General features: G+C 37.2%; 1 protein-coding gene across 5 annotated transcripts in view; it reads right to left on the reverse strand.

The window, feature by feature from the left end:
- Positions 1-19,300, reverse strand: part of GPD2 (glycerol-3-phosphate dehydrogenase 2) — a 145,599-nt gene that overhangs the window by 80,064 nt on the left and 46,235 nt on the right. For all 5 annotated transcript variants that reach the window (XM_082395739.1, XM_082395740.1, XM_082395742.1 and 2 more), the window contains exon 3: positions 9,392-9,563. In XM_082395739.1, the coding sequence (XP_082251865.1) occupies positions 9,392-9,563 (172 nt within the window). The remainder of the gene's footprint in view (positions 1-9,391; positions 9,564-19,300) is intronic.

The following is a 19,300-nucleotide window of genomic DNA, read 5'->3' on the forward strand; positions in this document are numbered from 1 at the left end:
CTCCCAATTTATCCCTCCCCCATCCCTTTCCCACCTGGTAACCATAAGTTTGTTTTCTACATCTGTGACTCTCTTTCTGTTTTGTAAATAAGTTCATTTTTACCATTTCTTTTAGATTCCACATATAGGCAATATCATATGACATTTGTCTTTGAACAGTATTTTAAGTGACATTCAATGTTAACATTTTGCATCTTAGGTAAAATAATTAAATTTGAAGGAGACCAAAAAGAATGCATCCAGGCTTCCAGCAACTGTGCCTAGCTGGATGTGAGGCACTGGGGAAGATCTTTCCTCAGAGTGGAAAGAACGATCTCCCCACATGCCCACCAGTGAAGGGCTGGCCTCTGTACATTTATGATAATTCACTAAACTTGCTCAAGATTTTATAAGGAATAGCTTTTGCTTGTTTCTTTTCTTTTCAGAAGTTACTTTTTATGGAAAGCAATATGTTCTATCACCGCTGAGATGAACCAGAATATTTGGGAGTGGTATGATTATTCGATTTTTTGTTTTTATAATTGATTGCTTTTAGTAGTTATTCTCATGAATTTCACTGCAGTGGTAAAGTATTAATATTTGGAGCGAGATTACTCAAATTCTTTGGTGGAAGAACAAGATTAGTTATAGCAGAAGAAGAAAGTCAACTTAAAATCGGCCTTTCAGTCATACTCTGCCCATCGCTGAAGTTAAAGTTGTATCTTTTGGGTGGGGTCAGGGATGTGAACGAAATACAGCTCTTCACAGACTTGCCTTTTCTGTCCTGAGTGAGAATGTCTAGCTACCAGGCACTTCCAACTAAACCAATTCATGGATCAAGACAGTTGGATAGGGCTTCCTTGGTGGCACAGTGGTTTGAGAATCTGCCTGCTAATGCAGGGGACACGTGTTCGAGCCCTGGTCTGGGAGGATCCCACATGCCGCGGAGCAACTAGGCCCGTGAGCCACAACTACTGAGCCTGCGCGTCTGGAGCCTGTGCTCCACAACAAGAGAGGCCGTGATAGTGAGAGGCCCGCGCACCGCAATGAAGAGTGGCCCCCACTTGCCGCAACTAGAAAAAGCCCTAGCACAGAAACGAAGACCCAACACAGCCAAAAATAAAAATAAAAAAAATAAAAATAAAAATAAAAAAAAAGCCAGTTGGATGAATACAGAGGGATAATTACCATCTAAGGGGAGGAATGGTACGACATTTAACTTTTACAACATGAAATAGAACAGAAGCATATTTTAATACCTTTTACTGATTATCTTATTATGCATGCAAACACGCTCAATATAATAAATGCAGAGAAGTAAAGAGAACAAAATAAAACCCTCCTGTAATCACACTACTCAGAGATAACCACAGTTGACATTTGGGTGTTTAAATGTTCACATTTTCTGTGCATGTATGTAATCACATATGCACATTTTTACCAAAATAGGATCATATGATACATTCCATTTTTTTCATTTAACATTATTTATCGTAAACATCTCTCCATGTCAATACATATTTTTCTATAATTTCACTTTTAATGTGTGAATAGTAATATGTTAAATATTTACAATGATTTATTTATTCAATTCCCTGTTTTTGAACATTTGGGTTATTTCCTACCTTCACTATCACAGTACTGCAAGATTATATTTTCATTTAAACTCTCTGCATCGTTATTTCATTATAATAAATTTTCAGATGTGGCATTATTTAACTATTTTTAAATAGAAAGGGCAGAGTAATAGCTATGAAATAACTACCAGAGGCACCCAGGTAATAACACACAAATCAAAAAGTTTAGACATTCTGTACATTAGTACCAATTTCTCTAAAAAATAACACTCCTGTAAAGCTGCAAAGCAATCCTGCCTTGTTAATCCTCATGATCAGGATTCTATGCTTTAAGCCTAGTATTTTCTAACAGTGAATGTTAACATTTTACAGAACTATATAATATTGGATTGGTTATTATACCTATTTCTATTTTTCTATTAGAAACATATAAACCATTAATGGAGATACTATGCTAAGTTAGAACATATCATTAACATACTTTGAGTCCCTTAAGTTCACACATGATTATGGAGGCACGAAAATGTATTAAGCCATAACACTAATTATAGTAATAGCGTTTCAGGGGAATAAGGAAGTTGCTGTTGTTGCTTTCTCTTTTTACTATTTTACTATTTACTTTTTTACTATTTTACTTTTTATTATTTTATAATAAAAACAGCCAGTATTCAAAGAGACAAGGAATATCCAAACAATATAAAATGATGAAAAGAGAGAATAATACACTCCAGACATAACCAATTTTAACTATTAAAAATGTCCCATATATTCTACCAGGAACTTTTTATGCTTATAAACCTGTGTACTTTTTTGCTTCAACAACAAATACAATTAACAAACTCATTCGTCACAACTTGTTTTTCAATTTACAATACATTTTAGCCATTATCCCTGTAAATACTTATAAACCTCTCTGAATAACTGAATGGACCCAATTTATTAAACCATACCACCCTCTTTTTGCTATTATAAATATTGCTTATAGGTAAAATTTTGACCAATATGGCACTGCGAGTTCAGCTTTAAACTCTTCCTCTCCAAACACAGAGAAAATTATATATACGTGTGTATATATATATATATATATTTTTTTTACATGTGTATATATACGTACACACGTACATATATGCACACATACATACATATATTTTAAGGCATGGCTGATTCAAAAATAAACACCTCATGGACCAGAAATGTAGCAGAAACTCAGAGCAGAGTAGTTAGGCCCAAAGCCTCTGTCTTGGTGGAATCTGGGTCTAGAAACAGGCAAAGGTAACCAAGATTTCAGTTCCTGAAGGGCAAGAGATAGGGAGAGGTGAAGAAGACAGACCAGTGCTGGCATCCAGGGATTGAAGAAGGGTGGAAAAGCTTCTGCTGACCACTGTCTGGGGCTGTGGACTATCTGCTGGGACATGCCCAGGAGGCAGGAAGATGGACCCAGCCTGGAGAGCAGTACCTGGCAGGCCAGGGAACCACCAGCTGGCTGGCCAAGATCAACACAGGGCAGGAGCCTCGATTTGGTTTTGAGAAAAGTCTCTGATGGAACTTGAAGGTGGCAGCAACTGTATCTATAGAGTTTAATGTATGGAAACAGAGAGTGATACAAAGCTGATTTAATATGGAGGAAAGGAAGAAGGAAATGGAGCAAAGTAAAAAAAGATGTAAGGTAAAAAATACAAAATAAAAGCACATGGCATCCAAATAAATGGAGATGGACCAAACTCACCTGTTGAAAGACAGATTCTATCTATCAAGCGTTAAAAAAAAAAGAAGACTCCAGCTACTTGTGTTTTATCATAGACATACTAAAACAAAACGATATAGAAAAGTTGAAAACAATATGAAACAAATCCTGTCTGATATGTTATTTTTCCAATTTCACAGGTGTTTATTATATTTCTGCCATAGACAAATTTCAATTTTTATGAAATCAAATTTAACAGGATTTGCCAAAAGGAAAATGACTTTATTGATGTCATGCTTAAAAACACCTTTCTTACTCCATTTTTTAAAATTTCCATATACCTTCTTCTAATAGGTTTGTGGTGTTTTATTGTTAAATCCTTGACCCACAGAGAGCATGATAAACAGAATATAAATATACATAATATATATAAATACAAATATAAATTTGGGAAAGTGGATACTTCAACATCGCTTATTAAATAACCAATAATGACAAATATGAAATGCTTTTACCATATCCTAAATTTTATGTATTCAGATCTATTTCTAGCCTCTTACTTTTGTTCCGCTTATCTCTCCGTTCCTTTAGCAAACTATTTTAATTAAAGTAGCTTTAGAATACACTTCGATATTGATAGAGCTCTATCTCCTTTATCATTATTCTTTTTCAAAATCAATCTAGTAAATCTCAAAGGCTGATTTTTCCAGATAACTTTGGCACAGTTTCTCTAATCCTCCCCACCCTACTCCTGCCAAAGACAGTCACTATAACATAATCACTAAATTACATCAAATTTCCAGATTAATTTTAGTAGCAATTTGCAACCTAGTCTAATCAGCAGTGTCCAGTAAGTAGCAAACTTTCATCTGCTGCAATTCTACTGTCCTGAAATAGGATTTTCTCTACCCTCATGGTGGGAGAGGGGCAGTGGTAGAAGGGGGTGGAGATCTGTAATTCCCAAAATGCACTATCTTCCATGGCTCTCCCTTTTCTACAGTTTTTAATGCAATTAAAAATGCACACACCTGCTCCTTTTCACAAACCTTTATTTATGCAAAAGAGTGTTGCTGTTATCCTCCGTTATGTCTGAGAACCTTGAGGCTCTCTGTAAGGTTAGAACACTTACTGAAGGTCATGGACCTAGTAAATGATGAAGCTGACTGATCCCACTTGGTTCTCATTTCATAGCCTGTGTCCTTACTCGTTATGCTATACTGTCTCAGACTCGAAGGAGCTGTGGTGAGAATTCAGGAATTACTAGCCAGGCACCATTCATAAACTAGAAGTACATATACATTTTTAAACAAGAGAACTACAATTAATGTTTTCTTCTAGCAAGAGGCAGTCTTCTCTGGAATTTTGAAGCCATAAAGTTTAAGTTTATAAATAAGATTTTAAAACAAAATTGTGCTAGTTGACCCCTGATACATACAGGTAAATCACATAAAATAACAAAAAAGAGCTGAAAAAAAACATCTTGAAGCCCCCTGAGGGAGTGACTATATTTATCAGAGTCTCTTCATTGCAGCTCTCTTTTGGGGGCAAAGTGCCTCCTATATCATCGTGCTTCGAGGCTGGGGACTGACCACAGAGGTGTTAAACAGAGAAGCAATTCCTATTGATCCTAGAGACCTGCAGGAGAACGTAAGGGGAGCCGTGCATATTATGTTTATAAAATAATATTCCCAAATGAAACAAATGAAAAACTGATTCCCAAGAAAATGCAGACGGTAAGAATGCAAATAAATGTTCATTATGAAAACGTCATGACTTTTTCTCTTCCTTCTATGGTCTTTGTTTATCCATTACCAAAACTGCATTTGGGCACAACATTTCATCAAAAACCTTGTGAAAACATTTTTATACGAGCCTTTTAACATCTAGCAGTTCCCCCAAAACTTTGATGTCCTGAAAAATCTAATTATTACTGGTAACTTTAAAAGATCACAGTAATTTATTTTTGTCAAATGTGACTAAAGATTAATGGATACAGTCAGGAATAATTTGGTAAAAACGTATCAAACGCAGAGAAAGCAAAATTTGTTGTTAAGTGAAGCATCAAATATAATAAAAGAGCAAATTCTATGAATGAACAGCAACAATGCACAATTCATTAACCAAATGCCCATGATTATTTCACACTTCAGAGGGCTACTGATATGATCAGAAATTGTAGTAAAAGGATAAATATAGATTAACTTCAGCATCTCTATACATTTTAATTATAAATGCTACCCTCAGAGGGCTACCAGCATAATAAAGGAAATACAAACTATGGTTTATCCATCTTTTTTATAAATCGTAACTCCGTGTACATAAAATAAGACAGTCAGTCAATTATTTTAAAAGACAGCAATTGAAATACCAGGAGATATTGAAAGTACACCATTTTCTTAGCTGTTACTAACTATAAGTATTGAAAATCTTGTCAACATTCTGGCTCTGAAAACTCTTATCTTTTCAAAATCATCATCACTGCCATCACCCACAATCGTCTGCTAATGTCCTAGGTAACACTCTTTACTGCCCAAAAGAAAAATGTTTGTTCAGCAAATATTAATAAACTATAAGCTCCTCGAGGGCAAGGCCACATCTTGTTAGTCTTTATATTCCCAGAGCTGGTTCAGCAGTTGACTCACAAGTAGTATTATGTTAAACAGCAGAATGAAACAAAACAACAAACTGGAAACCACCTAAAGAGTCATTAACAAGAACGTCTTTGGGATGAATTTTTCAGCCATGAAAAACAATGAATACCATATACATGTAAAGATTGATTAACTATACTGTTATTTGAAAGTAACACACTGCGAAGTAATGACTACAGTATGATCTTATCTATGTTTTTAAAAAGATATCTAAAAAATAGGGCTTCCCTGGTGGCGCAGTGGTTGAGAATCTGCCTGCCAATGCAGGGGACACGGGTTCGAGCCCTGGTCTGGGAGGATCCCACATGCCGCGGAGCAACTAGGCCCGTGAGCCACAACTAGAGAAAGCCCTCGCACAGAAACGAAGACCCAACTCAGCCATAAATAAATAAATAAATAAATAAAAATTAAAAAAAAAAAGATATCTAAAAAATGCACAAAAGCAAATATAGGTGAGACTTTTCAAAAGGAGAAAAGGAATAAAAGGCACTTCATCAGTAGTTGCCTTTTTGCTACTGCACTCACGGTCCTAACTCTTTGAGGGAAGCTGGCTTTCCAACTTCCCTTACCTCCCCCTACCAGTCCTAAGTTTCCATTTAAACAATTTCTTGCCTTCATGGAATCTTTTCTCATTTTCTCCTTCTGTCATTGATACCTAGTCAGTTCTCCATTTGGGATTCTACCCTATCGTGTATTTTCTCTGCCCCAACTCTGAGCAATGTTAGACACACATGGGGACACACACACACGCACACACACACACACACAGATATCCTTTTCTAAGCAGAGCAAAGCAACCCCTATTCCTATCACATTCTCTAAATCTTTTCTACATCCAAGTCCCTACTCCTATCCATAAGTAGCACATCTCACTTCTTTTTGAGTGTTTAAGAATAGCTCTTCATAGTCACACAGACTCCCTCTTTTATGCCTTAGAATCTTTACACTTTGTATCTGTCTCTGAGAAATGTCTCTTCTTGCCCTGCCAAAGCTAAGATACATCTTTGATATCCCATGCCTCGTATTTTCCCGAGAGCTTGTTCCACATGCAGCCTTCTATTATTTGCATGTTAAGGTTCTCCTCTGAGTCTACAGAAATATTCAGATGGCTCCTATCTTAAAAAGAAAAGAAAGAAGAAACAATTCTTGCACATATTGCCTCCCTTATTCATATCCTACTACACCAGCAAGTTACGTCCTTTCTGCTTTATTTGTCTCTAGATCTCTTAAAAGTTTAGCCCTGTGCCTGCTTCTTCCTTATTGCCTATCCTTTCCTCATCACGAAGGCTCTTCACTGTCTCAGAGTGGCCTGTTCAGTAAAGTCCAAAGGCCTTTCCCCAGTAACCCAGGCCCAGCCCTGCCTTTGCACTCCTCTCATATCCTCCCCAGCACAGCCTGGGTGATCCCAACTGAAACACGGGCTGTTTCCCACACACACTGTTCCTCTCACATGTTCCCTCAGATTGGCACACTTTCAGCAAGCAATGTTTGCCTACTAAAATTCTACCCGTGCTAAATAGCAGCTTGCTTTCTCCAGGCCATTCTATGCAGATATAACAATGCCCCCAAGCCTCCTGAAAGGCACATATTCTCTATAGGGTAACTCAGTCTACTACAGAACTACAGAACTTGGAGCAACCTAAGGGTGGATCCTGGATCAAACATCTTTGTATTGTCATGTGGTACTTTGAATATTGCCATGCATAAAGCAGGCACTCAGCCAATATTTGTTGAAATGAAAGAAAAAGAACTGCTGTATACTTCGGTACATAGCATGAACATAAGTGGAGACAGCAAGAAATATTTTTCTGAACCCTACTGGGGAAACGATCCTCTTGGACATAGAAAATTGTCATCTGGTAACTTCTAACCCCTGGGGTAGTCCCAGGACAATTGGGGCCGTCCCAAACAAGACCTCCCATTACACTGCCTATGTGTCTTCTCTTGACACACTCTTTCCCGGGACTCCAGGGAAGAGTGTTGAATTCAAACACCTTGAGGTAACTTCAACTCTTCTTTCCATCTGACTTAGTATGTCCCAGGATAATGCAGCTTAAATTATAAACTATGGATGGAGACGGAATTATATAAATATTAGGGTCTGCCAGGAAACTGAGTATGTTCCAGGACTTATTATTGTGAATTTACCATTATTTGGAATTGACAGAAAGGACCTAGGCTGTGATGTCTACATGGATCAAAACTCAAGTGGGGGTCCTGTGCAATCACAGTAAATCTAGCATACTTTTTGGCTTATGTGTGCCTAATCTCACGAAATTTATTTCATTTCTGTAAGACTAAAATCTACCAGACATGCAAAGTAACTAAGTCTAGGGTGGGTGTGGTAGTAACTTAATCTGAGAAAAAGTATTCCACGTAATAAACTATTACCACTTAATATGAAACTGCAATGAATACTGAACCTTATATAGTAACTAAAATAATTTGGAGTCAAAATTCCTTGCAGCAGTACCCAGTCCAATTTGATATATCTAAAAATAATCACAAAGGATTATTTCTCCAGGACAATTGGTTCTAAAAGTCTTTGGCCTTCATGTTATTAATGGCAGCTATAATACTATCTACAATTTATTGAGTTTCTACTTTGTGTGACAAGCACTGTTTTAAATCCTCTTCATGATTATGCATTTAATCCTCATAACAATCATTAACGGAAGATTTTTCTTCCTTATTTGAAAGATGAGGGACCTTAGAGAAATTAAGTAACTTGCTTAAGTGTATGTGCGTGTGTGTGTGTATATACATACATACATCTGATAAAGCAGCTCAGCCAGGATATGTAGTCAGATTTCTTTGATTCCAAACTCCACACTAATAACCACAGGCAAAAGAAGCAAATCATTAAATATATCATACGTAAGAGCATTGGTGTTCCGTACTAAAATTTCTTTCTTTATATATCCTGTTGCCATTTTGAAAGAACTTCTCATATCTTTCCTGGAGCTTACTAATAGGGTGAGACAGAACTACAGGTTAGCTAGTCTTTTCCATTATTCAGTCACCTGCACTAGAGTTTCCCAAACTGTAGTCTGTATTTCATTGGAAGAGATTATTTTAATCGATAGAGAAACAAAAAGAATTATTTTAATAGATTAATTCATTTAAATAAATCTTTTTATTAAAGATAAATCACTGACATAAATGTGATTTTAGGTGATACACAAATAATTTTATTTCACATAAATGTACTTTAACTGTGTATCAAAAAAACTAACCAGAACATCAAATCAATGAATTCACAGGAATATAAAGTTTTCTTTTTAAATAAATTCATTTCAGTGTAAAAGACAAACTATATTTAATTTCAAAATTGTGCAAGTACCTACATCTTAAAAATGGGAAGGTGCTTCACAAAGAACGGAAAATTAAGCAATGCAACAGAAACGTGACTTCTCAGCACGGAGCGCACACTGTGTGTTTGTATCAGAAGGACAGATGGAACCTTTACCTGTGTTACATCCACCCACACCAGAACTCACCTCTGGTGACTGCGTCTAGGGCACAGCCACTTCCTGTTGCTCCTCCTCCAATGACAAGTACATCGAATTCAGACGTGTTTTTCAAAGTCAGTATCTGAGCTTCTCTGGAAGGAGGCTCCCGGTTAACAGGTTCTGAGACGCAGTCTGCTGCTTCAACAAAGGCCAGGTTCACCTGAGGTAAAAGACCATTTTCAAATGTTTGCCTGGAATGCCAATTTAATAAATTTTACGATATACTAAAAAAAGATTTGTAATGGAGATAAGGATAACCGGAGCTAGACCAGAGTCTACAGTCCACATGGAGTGAGTGATAGAACCAACTGCCTTGGAGAAAAAAAAGTCCTTAAAATTCTGTGGGTTTTTTTTTCCATGAATCATAACTATTTAACCGTGGAACACCTGGTTTCAGATTCAATATCTCAACTGATCGTTTTGGTTTCATATACAACCAAGTTCACTTAATTCCCACACTGTACAGCAATTCCCAAATACCTTGTCTAAGACAATTTATAGGAGAACATAAGGAAATGTTTTACCCGGTAGCAGCCATTCATTCAGATAACATTTAAAAGTGTGGAAAGGAGGAGGAAAAAGCACTTTATGCCTTTCTGCAATTTCTTAAAAGTATATGTTCTTCATTCCTTAATTCCCCTGACAAAAATATATTCTTGAGTTTGGGGATCTATAAGTTAAAGTCAGTACAATTAAAAAGAATCTGTTCAACAGACGTTATTATCCAGTTTAATAATCAGCTCCGGCCGATGGGAATAATACTATATAAAGATTTTAGTCAGAGGCTTCCCCATTCAACGTTTTAACAGAAAATTATAGATTTTATATATTTAAAACACACTATTTCAATTTGTGGAAGCTTTAACAATAATATAATTAAAGCCAGCCATAGTCCCCCTAAAGGATAATGACCTTCCTTATTTCTAGTTCTTTCATTAGAATATAAGTTATCATCCTAAATAGAAAATGATGCTAGTCTTTATATAAAAAAAAGTAGTAAGTCAGAGTCAAAAGCTTAGAAAAACAGATATGCATCTGTTTTTTCTCCAAAATGCGAATACTAGGTTCGTTCACTATACTGAACAGTGCTGGTCACTGTTGCTCTAACAGTTAGTATTCCACAGATGTGTGGCTTCTATTTTCTTTTCTTTAAATCACAGCATCAGCACAACCCACAAGGGCAGTGTTCTTCCCATTCTGCTGAAGGGCCATGTATGAAGCTCTGAACCACAAGGCCAAGCTTCTTCCAGAAAAGGTGGTCTTAGCTCTGACCAAAAGACTGTCCTGATAAGTGATTTTTTATTCATTTAAATAAAATAGACCAAAGTGCTCCTTACAATTGGATTTAATTATTATCAGGCCAATTGGATTTCTATTTAAAAAAACCCTAAAAGCCATAGAGCACATTGAAAGAAATCTGGATTAGAATCAGAGGGTCCTGGCTTATATCTTAGCATTTGTGCTTACTAGTAAAGGGACTTTTGACCGATTATCTCTCTGGCTTTGGTTTCTTCATTTGCAACATGGGATGAAACCCCTGTGATGCCTCTATCTCTTTATCTTTGGGTTACCCTCAGTAAGGGAATAATGATATGAAAGTAGGTAGTAAACTATGAATTACACCAAAGAGGAGTTGTATTATTGTTAAATAATTTGATTCTTTAATAGCAGGGAACAGGAAACTTCCAAAACATATTTTACTAAGTATCATAAATACAAAATGTTATAATCTGGTACCATAATTTTTCAGACTATTAATTCAGATTCCAAACCACAAAAATCTTGTGCTTCCTTATATAACTCCTCCTAATTGTCTGCTAATAACCATTTCCCCATGTTCATATTTACATGCATTTAAGGTAACAAGCTAAATAAATGTAACTGGCTAGGTGCTGTGGAGAATATAAGACGCCTTTCAGTCATGGTCTTTGTTTTCCATCATCTAATGAGAAGAATGAAAAAAACCATACACACACACACACACACACACACACACTGTAAACACATACAAGAACAAATGCCAAAATAGAGGAAAAAAAAAAAAAGCACCAAGCTATGACCATTCAGATTAGAGAGGGAGAGTCTTTCATCTGAGGCTTTCAACTGGGCCATGACAGATGGATAAGACTTGAACATGAGACTGACAAGTGACTAAACTGCCAGAGCATTTTCACACATCAAAAGAATTGTGCTGACATTTGCTGCTTGGTAAGTTTTCTAGAAATAGTTGAAAATAAATGTAAGGACGGTATTATGGTAGAGTTCATTAGAACTTGGCAATACTAACAGATCCCATTCTACTCTGCTCACAGGTTGCAACCATGGAGATTAAACTCAGCAGAATCTCTTCTTCAGCAAGTACACCAGATCTGATGGGCGTTTCTCATGCCTTTTGTGCATCTCTCCACTGACTATGCTGTTTCTCCTGTCCTCATCCCCTGCCTCATATTTCTCATCGGTACGCTCTAACCTGTCTCATCTTAACAAACAGTAAAAAATGTCTCTTACATATATTTCTAACAATCAGCCTGAAAATTCTTGAAGTAACTGTATACCCTTGCTTTTTTACTGCCTCACCTCCCATTCACTCCCCAACTCAAGTTTAATATGGATTTTCACATACACCAGCACCACCACCATGACCAGACCACCAACACTGACCAATGTCCACTATGCTGCCAAACCCAGTGAGCACTTTTCATCCTTCATTTCAGTTGTCACCTCAGCACATTCACCTCAGCATCTGGAAGATGGCAGTCTGAAATGACCTCTCTCTCTCTCTCTCTCTCTCTCTCTCTCTCCCTCCAGCCTCTTGAACTCACTCTCTAGTTTCCTTTGGATGTCTGTCTGCTGTCCAACATTAATCGTTGAGGTTCCTCTTGAGTCTGTCCTACTCACTCTTCTCAGATCACTAAAAACTCTCTCTAGGGAACATCATCTTCCTCCATATTATCAGATACCTTTCATACCACCCTGACCCTCAATTATGCTCCCCTATTCCAGAACCTGGATATCAAACTCCCTACTTGGCACCTTCATTTCGATGTCTCACATTATCTTAAAATTCTACTGATAACTTTATCTCCCAAAACCTTTTTCCCTATAAATTTTCCTCATTTCAGTGAAGGTACCATTTTATATCTAGTTTCTTGTGCCACTCTCTTAAGTCTCCTATCTGGTCAATCATTGAGTTCTATAAATTCCACCACCTAAAAAAATTCTCACATCTAGTCACACCATCTTCACTGCCTTTCAAGTCCAGGTATCTTCCCTTTCCTCTATATTAAAATGATATCCTCCTACAGGTCTTCACACAGTTACCATTCCTCCTTCCAAGTCATTCTCCATACTGCAGCTGGGGTAATCATGTAAAAACCCAAATAATGTCATTTCCACGTGTAAAACCCTTCAAGAGCTTTCGACTTAATACAACATAAAGGTAAGCATCTTTAGTTTCTAAGATGCTTCATAGTTTTTCAGAGTAGCTTAAATCTAACAAAGAAATGGACAATACCAAGTGCTGGTGGTGATACAACACAATTGGAACTCTCTTATATTGCTGATGGAAATGCAAAATAATCCAGCCATTTTGGAAAACAATTGAGAGTTTCTAATAAAGGTGAACATACACTTACCATACAGTGCCCCCCCCAGGTGATTTACTCAAGAGAAATCAAAACCTGTGTTCACACAAAAACCTGTAGGCAAATATTTACAGTGGCTTTATTTATAATTGCCAAAAATTATTAAAAACCCAAACATCCTTCAACTGGTGAATGACTAAACAAACTCTGGTGCATCCATGCACTGGAATAATAACTGGCAATAAAAAGAACAAATTACTGATAGTCACAACAACATGAATGGATCTCAAAAGCATCATGCTAAGTCACAGGTTGAGAAATTACAGCTTTCCACCCAAATGTGGCTGCTACTTATTTTAATAAAGTTTTATTGCAACACAGCCACCCCCAATCATTCATGCCTAGTACACGACTGCAATAGCACAGTGGAGTAGTTGCAACAGAGAAGGTATGGCCTGCAAGCCTAAAACATGTACTGCCGGGCCCTTTAGAGAAAAGTTTGCCAATCCCTGTGCCAAGTGAGAGAAGAAAGACTCAGAAGTCTACATAGGGCATGATTCCATTTACATGATGTTCTGTAAAAGCAAACGTATATGGTCAGAAAACAGATCAGTGATGGTCAGGGTCTGGAGATGTGGTGGGGAGGAATGACTACAGAGAACATGAGAGCTTTTGAGGATGATAGAAATGTTCTATATCTTGACTGTGGTGATGGTTATATGACCATATGCTCTTGTCAAAACTCACAGAACTTTACGTTATAAAGGGTGAATTTTACTGCATGTAAATTACACCCCAAATCATACCTCAATAAACTTGACTTAAAAAATAATAAGTAACCATATACACAGCAATTCTGCACCAGGCATATTATTTATTATTTATTATGCACCAGGCATAATATTTATTATTATTAGGGTTTTACTTTTTTCACTTACTTGATCCTCACAATGACTCTGTGAGCTAGGTACTACTATGATTTCTATTTTACAGAAGGAGTAACTGAGACACAGAAGTTAAGCACTTGGCCTGTGATTATACAGCTGGTATATGGTAGAGCTAGGAATTGAACTTATGCAGCCTGGTGACACAGACTAAGTTTTACATCATTACAACATACTGATTCTACGTATAATTTGAGAAAAATTAAGAAATAGACTAAATAGTTATAATAGGATGAGATATCACCAGTTACCAAATGCAGAAAGTTTTGGGGGTGTTTTGTGGTATGGTTCTGTTGTGGAGGTTTTGCTGAACAATCCTTCCAAAAATATATTTTTTTAAATATACGGCACTATTGAGGGTAATTTATTTAATTTCTGACACTACATTTAAAATAACACTTTATTTTTGTTTATTTTTTTCATAAAAGCTGGAAAGTGTTGCAACTGAGAAGCTAAGCACCAAGTTTATTTTAGAGGCAGTAAACACAGCCTAGGGCCCTCCTTATAATTATGACAAGAGAAAGACTCATTTGGGCTTCATATGGCTTTGAGTCACAGAAACACATCTGCACTCTACCTTCCCTAGAATATGTCGACTGAGGAGAAATTAAAGAAAAGCAGTAGGAATAAAACAGCAGTGGTAAGTAACAGCATGCTTTAAGCAAGGGGGCCTTTGTGCTCCAAATCTTCCCAGACCTACTAATCAAACTTCGCAGACAAATTAATCAAGGCAGTTGATTAAACAGGAATCTGGACTGATCCAGAGATTCTGGGAGAAGGCTTGGAAAGGCAACATGCCCTAAGTCACCTAAGAAGACACCTCACGCACCACTGCACTTCCTCATCCAGTGGAGGCCCTCAAGGATTCTACAGACTGGAGGACAAAACAAAAAGATAAAGAGGAAATTATAATATTGCTTAACAGGTGGATTAAAGATAGAGAAGAAGCTATAAGAGCCATGGGAGGCATGAGCCAGACCTGAGAAGGTTTCCTGGAAACCACAGCTAAATCAGGTCAAGAAAGACTAATAGGCATTAGCTGGGTGAAAATGCCAGGAAAGGAAGTAGGCACAGCATGTGCTAAAACCAGAAGTCATTGTAGTGAATTGGTCTACATACTACTTTCTTAAAAACGTGAGTTACACATCCAATATTTAAAAATTGTTCTCCATATCTGTGAGTCTATTTCTGTTTTGTAACATTTGTTCATGTTTTTCAGATTTCACATATAACTAAAAATATACAGTATTTGTCTTTATCTGACTAATTTCAATTAGCATAATACCCTCCAGTTCTATCCATGTTGTCACAAATGGGAAGATTTCACTCTTTTTTTATGGCTAATATTCATTGCATATATATACGACATCTTCTTTATCTATTCATCTGTCAGTGGACACAGGTTGCTTCCATATTTGCCTATTGTAAATAACACAGCAATGAACACTGGGGTGCATGTATCTTATTGAATTAGTGTTTTTATTTTCTTCAGGTAAATACCCAGGTCACCAGAGGGGAGAGGGTGGGAGGATGGGAGAAAGAGGTAAAGGGAATTAAGAGGTACAAACTACCAGTTATAAAATAAATAAGTCACAGGGATGTAATGTACACCACAGGGAATGTAGTCATTAATACTATACTAACTTTGGTGCATAATCTATAAAAATAGCAAATCACTATGTTGTACACCTGGAACTAATATAACATTGTGAGTTAACTATACTTCAACTTAAAAATAATATAAACAAATGACATAAATTGTTATATTTCACATAAAAATTAGGATTTCTATCTGAGATCAATCTGCTGAAACTGAACAGCAGCTGTTGCCCTTAGGCAGGGCTGTGCACCCTTGTTAGCCCAGGATTCCCACTCACTGGCTTCACACTTTCATCATCCCAGCCGGGCCCCTGCAGGCATATAAGTTTGCTAAGCCTGGTCTAAAGACAGGACAAGCCCAGCACTATCAGATTCAGGATCTATTACCTAATTCAGCCACTGACGCCGGAAGGAAGCAGAGCCCAAGACACAAAGCAAACTGCCTTGTGCCTAGCATAAGTCCAAGCACAGATCCAAAACAAAAAATTCTTATCTTGGTAGAATTAGGAGAATACCTAATATTTAATATTACTTTGACGTTGTTATTTCTGATGATATTTAATTATCGTGAGCTGTGGGGAAGTAGGTGGGGTTTTTTTTAACTTGTAAGCAAAGGTTCCTCTACATTTTAAAAACATAAAATTCCTCCAGCATTCTGATAGCAAACATATGGCTTTTGTCAAGAGACTGGCACATAGAAAACCTATACAGAATTGAAAGCCGAGTTCATAATCTTTGAGAGTTTACATCCCAGAGAACTAAACGGGATTCAGAATGAGATCAGTTTTACTATGTCTGTACACCATTAGACTTGCAAATTTAAAAAAATATATATCCTAGACATTTGCAACTTCAGGTGAGACCGAAAACAAGATCTAATAATTAGTGTCTATTTCTGAAAGAAGTGCATACTTAAAGACCACATGCAATTACCAACCAGGTTGTCCTGTAATCATGTAGAGTAATAATTGGAGAATAAAGTAGGGTTTCATGCAAATCACTTCTTACTGCAACTATCACTCTCTCTCTCTCTCTTTCTCTCATTATGTGATTGAATCATATATATTGATAATGGAATCATTAGATTTAAGGAGAATTGCCTCATGTTTCGTTGTCACTGAAAAATACTATATTTCCATATTCCTGGAAAGGAAATGCAATAAGCATCTCCTTAGAATGAATCCTAAGATGTTTTAATGACCTTTCACCTCCTGAATCACTTTGGTTCTAAACAATGGTGTTTCTTCTTATACTTACAGGACAGTAAGCAACATTTCTCAATATAAACGTACTGGGTGAGGGATTCATGATCACTCAGTAGGAAGACTGGCTAATGGGTGGACCGTCATCTCCACTGGGGACCAGACAAGAGAAAATAAGACAAGTCCATCTTTCTAGGGTGGCTGAGAAAAGAGCTCTAGCTCACCTTGAAGGTGCTATCGCGCCTTTTAAGTGGTTGTGATTCCTTTAAGAAATCGCAGAGAAGCTCTTTTAATACCAATCACAACATAGCCAAATCATTAAATTATAAGACTTTTTTTATAGCTGAAAAATAGGGAAAACCCTTTGGCTTTGTCTAAATCTACTTCAAATAAAATCGCATAACTACATGATCTGAGGTTTGAGGGATACGTTTTACCAGTTTTCAAATAAGTAGTTTAAAGGCATAGAATATGTGTTTGGAGGTGTCTGAACTTGATACTGCTCTTCAATTCCAGTGGTGTGCTGAGAGTGACAGGATCTGGAGAGGGAGCCTGAGAGCAGGGAGTGCAGAAAGGCAAGAAGGGCTGCTGCTAGCCCACACGCTAACAAGTCAGGTCCCTTGGGTCTTACCCTGACACAGAAGGGACTCATCCTTTGACCAGTGAGGAAACTGAGTTTTGTTATTCTTTGGGCAAGTAACTGAGAGAATCAGAATCTGATCCCTGGTTTGACTCCAAACCCCATGTCCTCAGCTCTGCTAGGTTATCTTTCCCTGTATGTGTGGGTTACCTAGGGCCCTAGATCCACCTGCCTCGCCGGCACCAGCAATGCAGGGAACAGCTGATGGCAGCCAGTGGAATCAGAAGTCTGAGGGAACCTGCTTTGCCCATGGCCAACCACACCGGGCAGTGACAGCCAGGGTTCCACGAAATAGCACTTTTCCTTAAAAACCTCCCTAACACATACATTTGGAAATGGATACAGAACTGAAATGGGACTCACTTTCCCCCCCCATCCCTCTCAGGTGAATAAAATGCTGACCCAATGAGCCAAAGGACCATTTCCAAGTTTCATAATCCAGATGGCCCTTGGCTGCATTTTAATTTTAAGTTCAACAATAGTTTGGGGTATAATTTGTGATGCACGTTTTCCATTTCTCTGTGAATTATTTCATCAAATATATACACATTTATAATTTTTCTAGTTTATACTCACAAGCATATAATTGGATCTCAGAACTTCTTTGTTGAAAAATCACAGATTTTGAAATAAAGCATGTAAAATTATTTTGCCTAACATCGCCTAACATCTTAAAGCATCTATTTTCTTAATTTGCAAACTCTACCAAAAGGGGGCCTACTTAGCATTAACACAATGTAACTATTAAGCTGGAGAGGGAAGCTAGTAGACTTTTCCCAAAGCATTTCTAGAAAGTTTCCTCAGTCCCACAATATCCCTAAAAAGTTTCTTAAGGAGGCCTTAAAATGGATAAATAGTTGAAAGTGAAATGCAAAGTCAAATCAAAATGAATGTCAATGTTGCTCAGTTAGCAACAGCCTACAAGCTCACCAGCTGTCAACGCTAATCATAGCTCAGTCGTTGACTCACTGTGTGACCTATCGCAGTACAGTTAACCTCGCGGATTTTGTATGCCAGCAATAAAATAGCATCACAAACTCCTCGAAGGCCTGATGTGAGTTATAACTCAAAGATATTGCCATGGCCCCACTTTGGGAGCTAAGTGTTAAATAAAAACCAAAATTATAAGGAAAATGATAGGATGCACTTCAAAGAACATTTCCAGCTCTGTCTGCATAATTTCAGTACTTTCATGAAACATGCCTCTGAGAAATGGTTAACCATATAGAGTTAGTTTCAACTCGCCTTATGGAAAATACAATGTGCTCAGAATCCTCATCAAGCTTTAGATATCAGACACAGCCCCAACATATTTAGTTGTGTTTTTAGGAGAAAAACAATTCTTCCAGGAATCTAGGCACAGGGTTCTAAACAAGAGAAGAAAATGAATTATACAGTCTTTGGCATAAACTCTAACAATAAAACTGTCATCAAAAAAATGCAGCTTATTTGTCAAACTGATTAGAAATTAAAGTCAGGACACAGATTTAATGGCTGGATGCTTAAAACTTTTTCTCTTCTTCCAGAGAACACTGCTGGATTACACTTCCCACCCTCCCTTACAGTTGGCTAGAAATGATCCAGTGGGTCAAAAAGCTATAAAACATGGAGAAGCCACTAGAATAAAGGGACATAGGTCCGTGAATAACTACAAGAAACAATTCCCCACCTATCCACACTGAAGTGTAATGTGAGCAAGAAAGAAACCTTCATTATAAGCCACTGAGCTTTGGGAGCTGCTTATTACACCAATTAGCTTACTCCACTTAATACACAAATATGAGATATATTTAGCATTACAACCCAAGATTTGCAATTCCCATACTTTGTATACAGTCCAGAATCTTCCTCTGACGGGTTAGACCCCACCATATATAGAAAAATAAATCCATAGAGATAAAGCTCCAGAAGGACAGATAAGCAAATGC

This window comes from Balaenoptera borealis, assembly GCF_965194805.1.
Source record: "Balaenoptera borealis genome assembly, chromosome: 6".
Classification (NCBI taxonomy): Eukaryota; Metazoa; Chordata; class Mammalia; order Artiodactyla; family Balaenopteridae; genus Balaenoptera; species Balaenoptera borealis.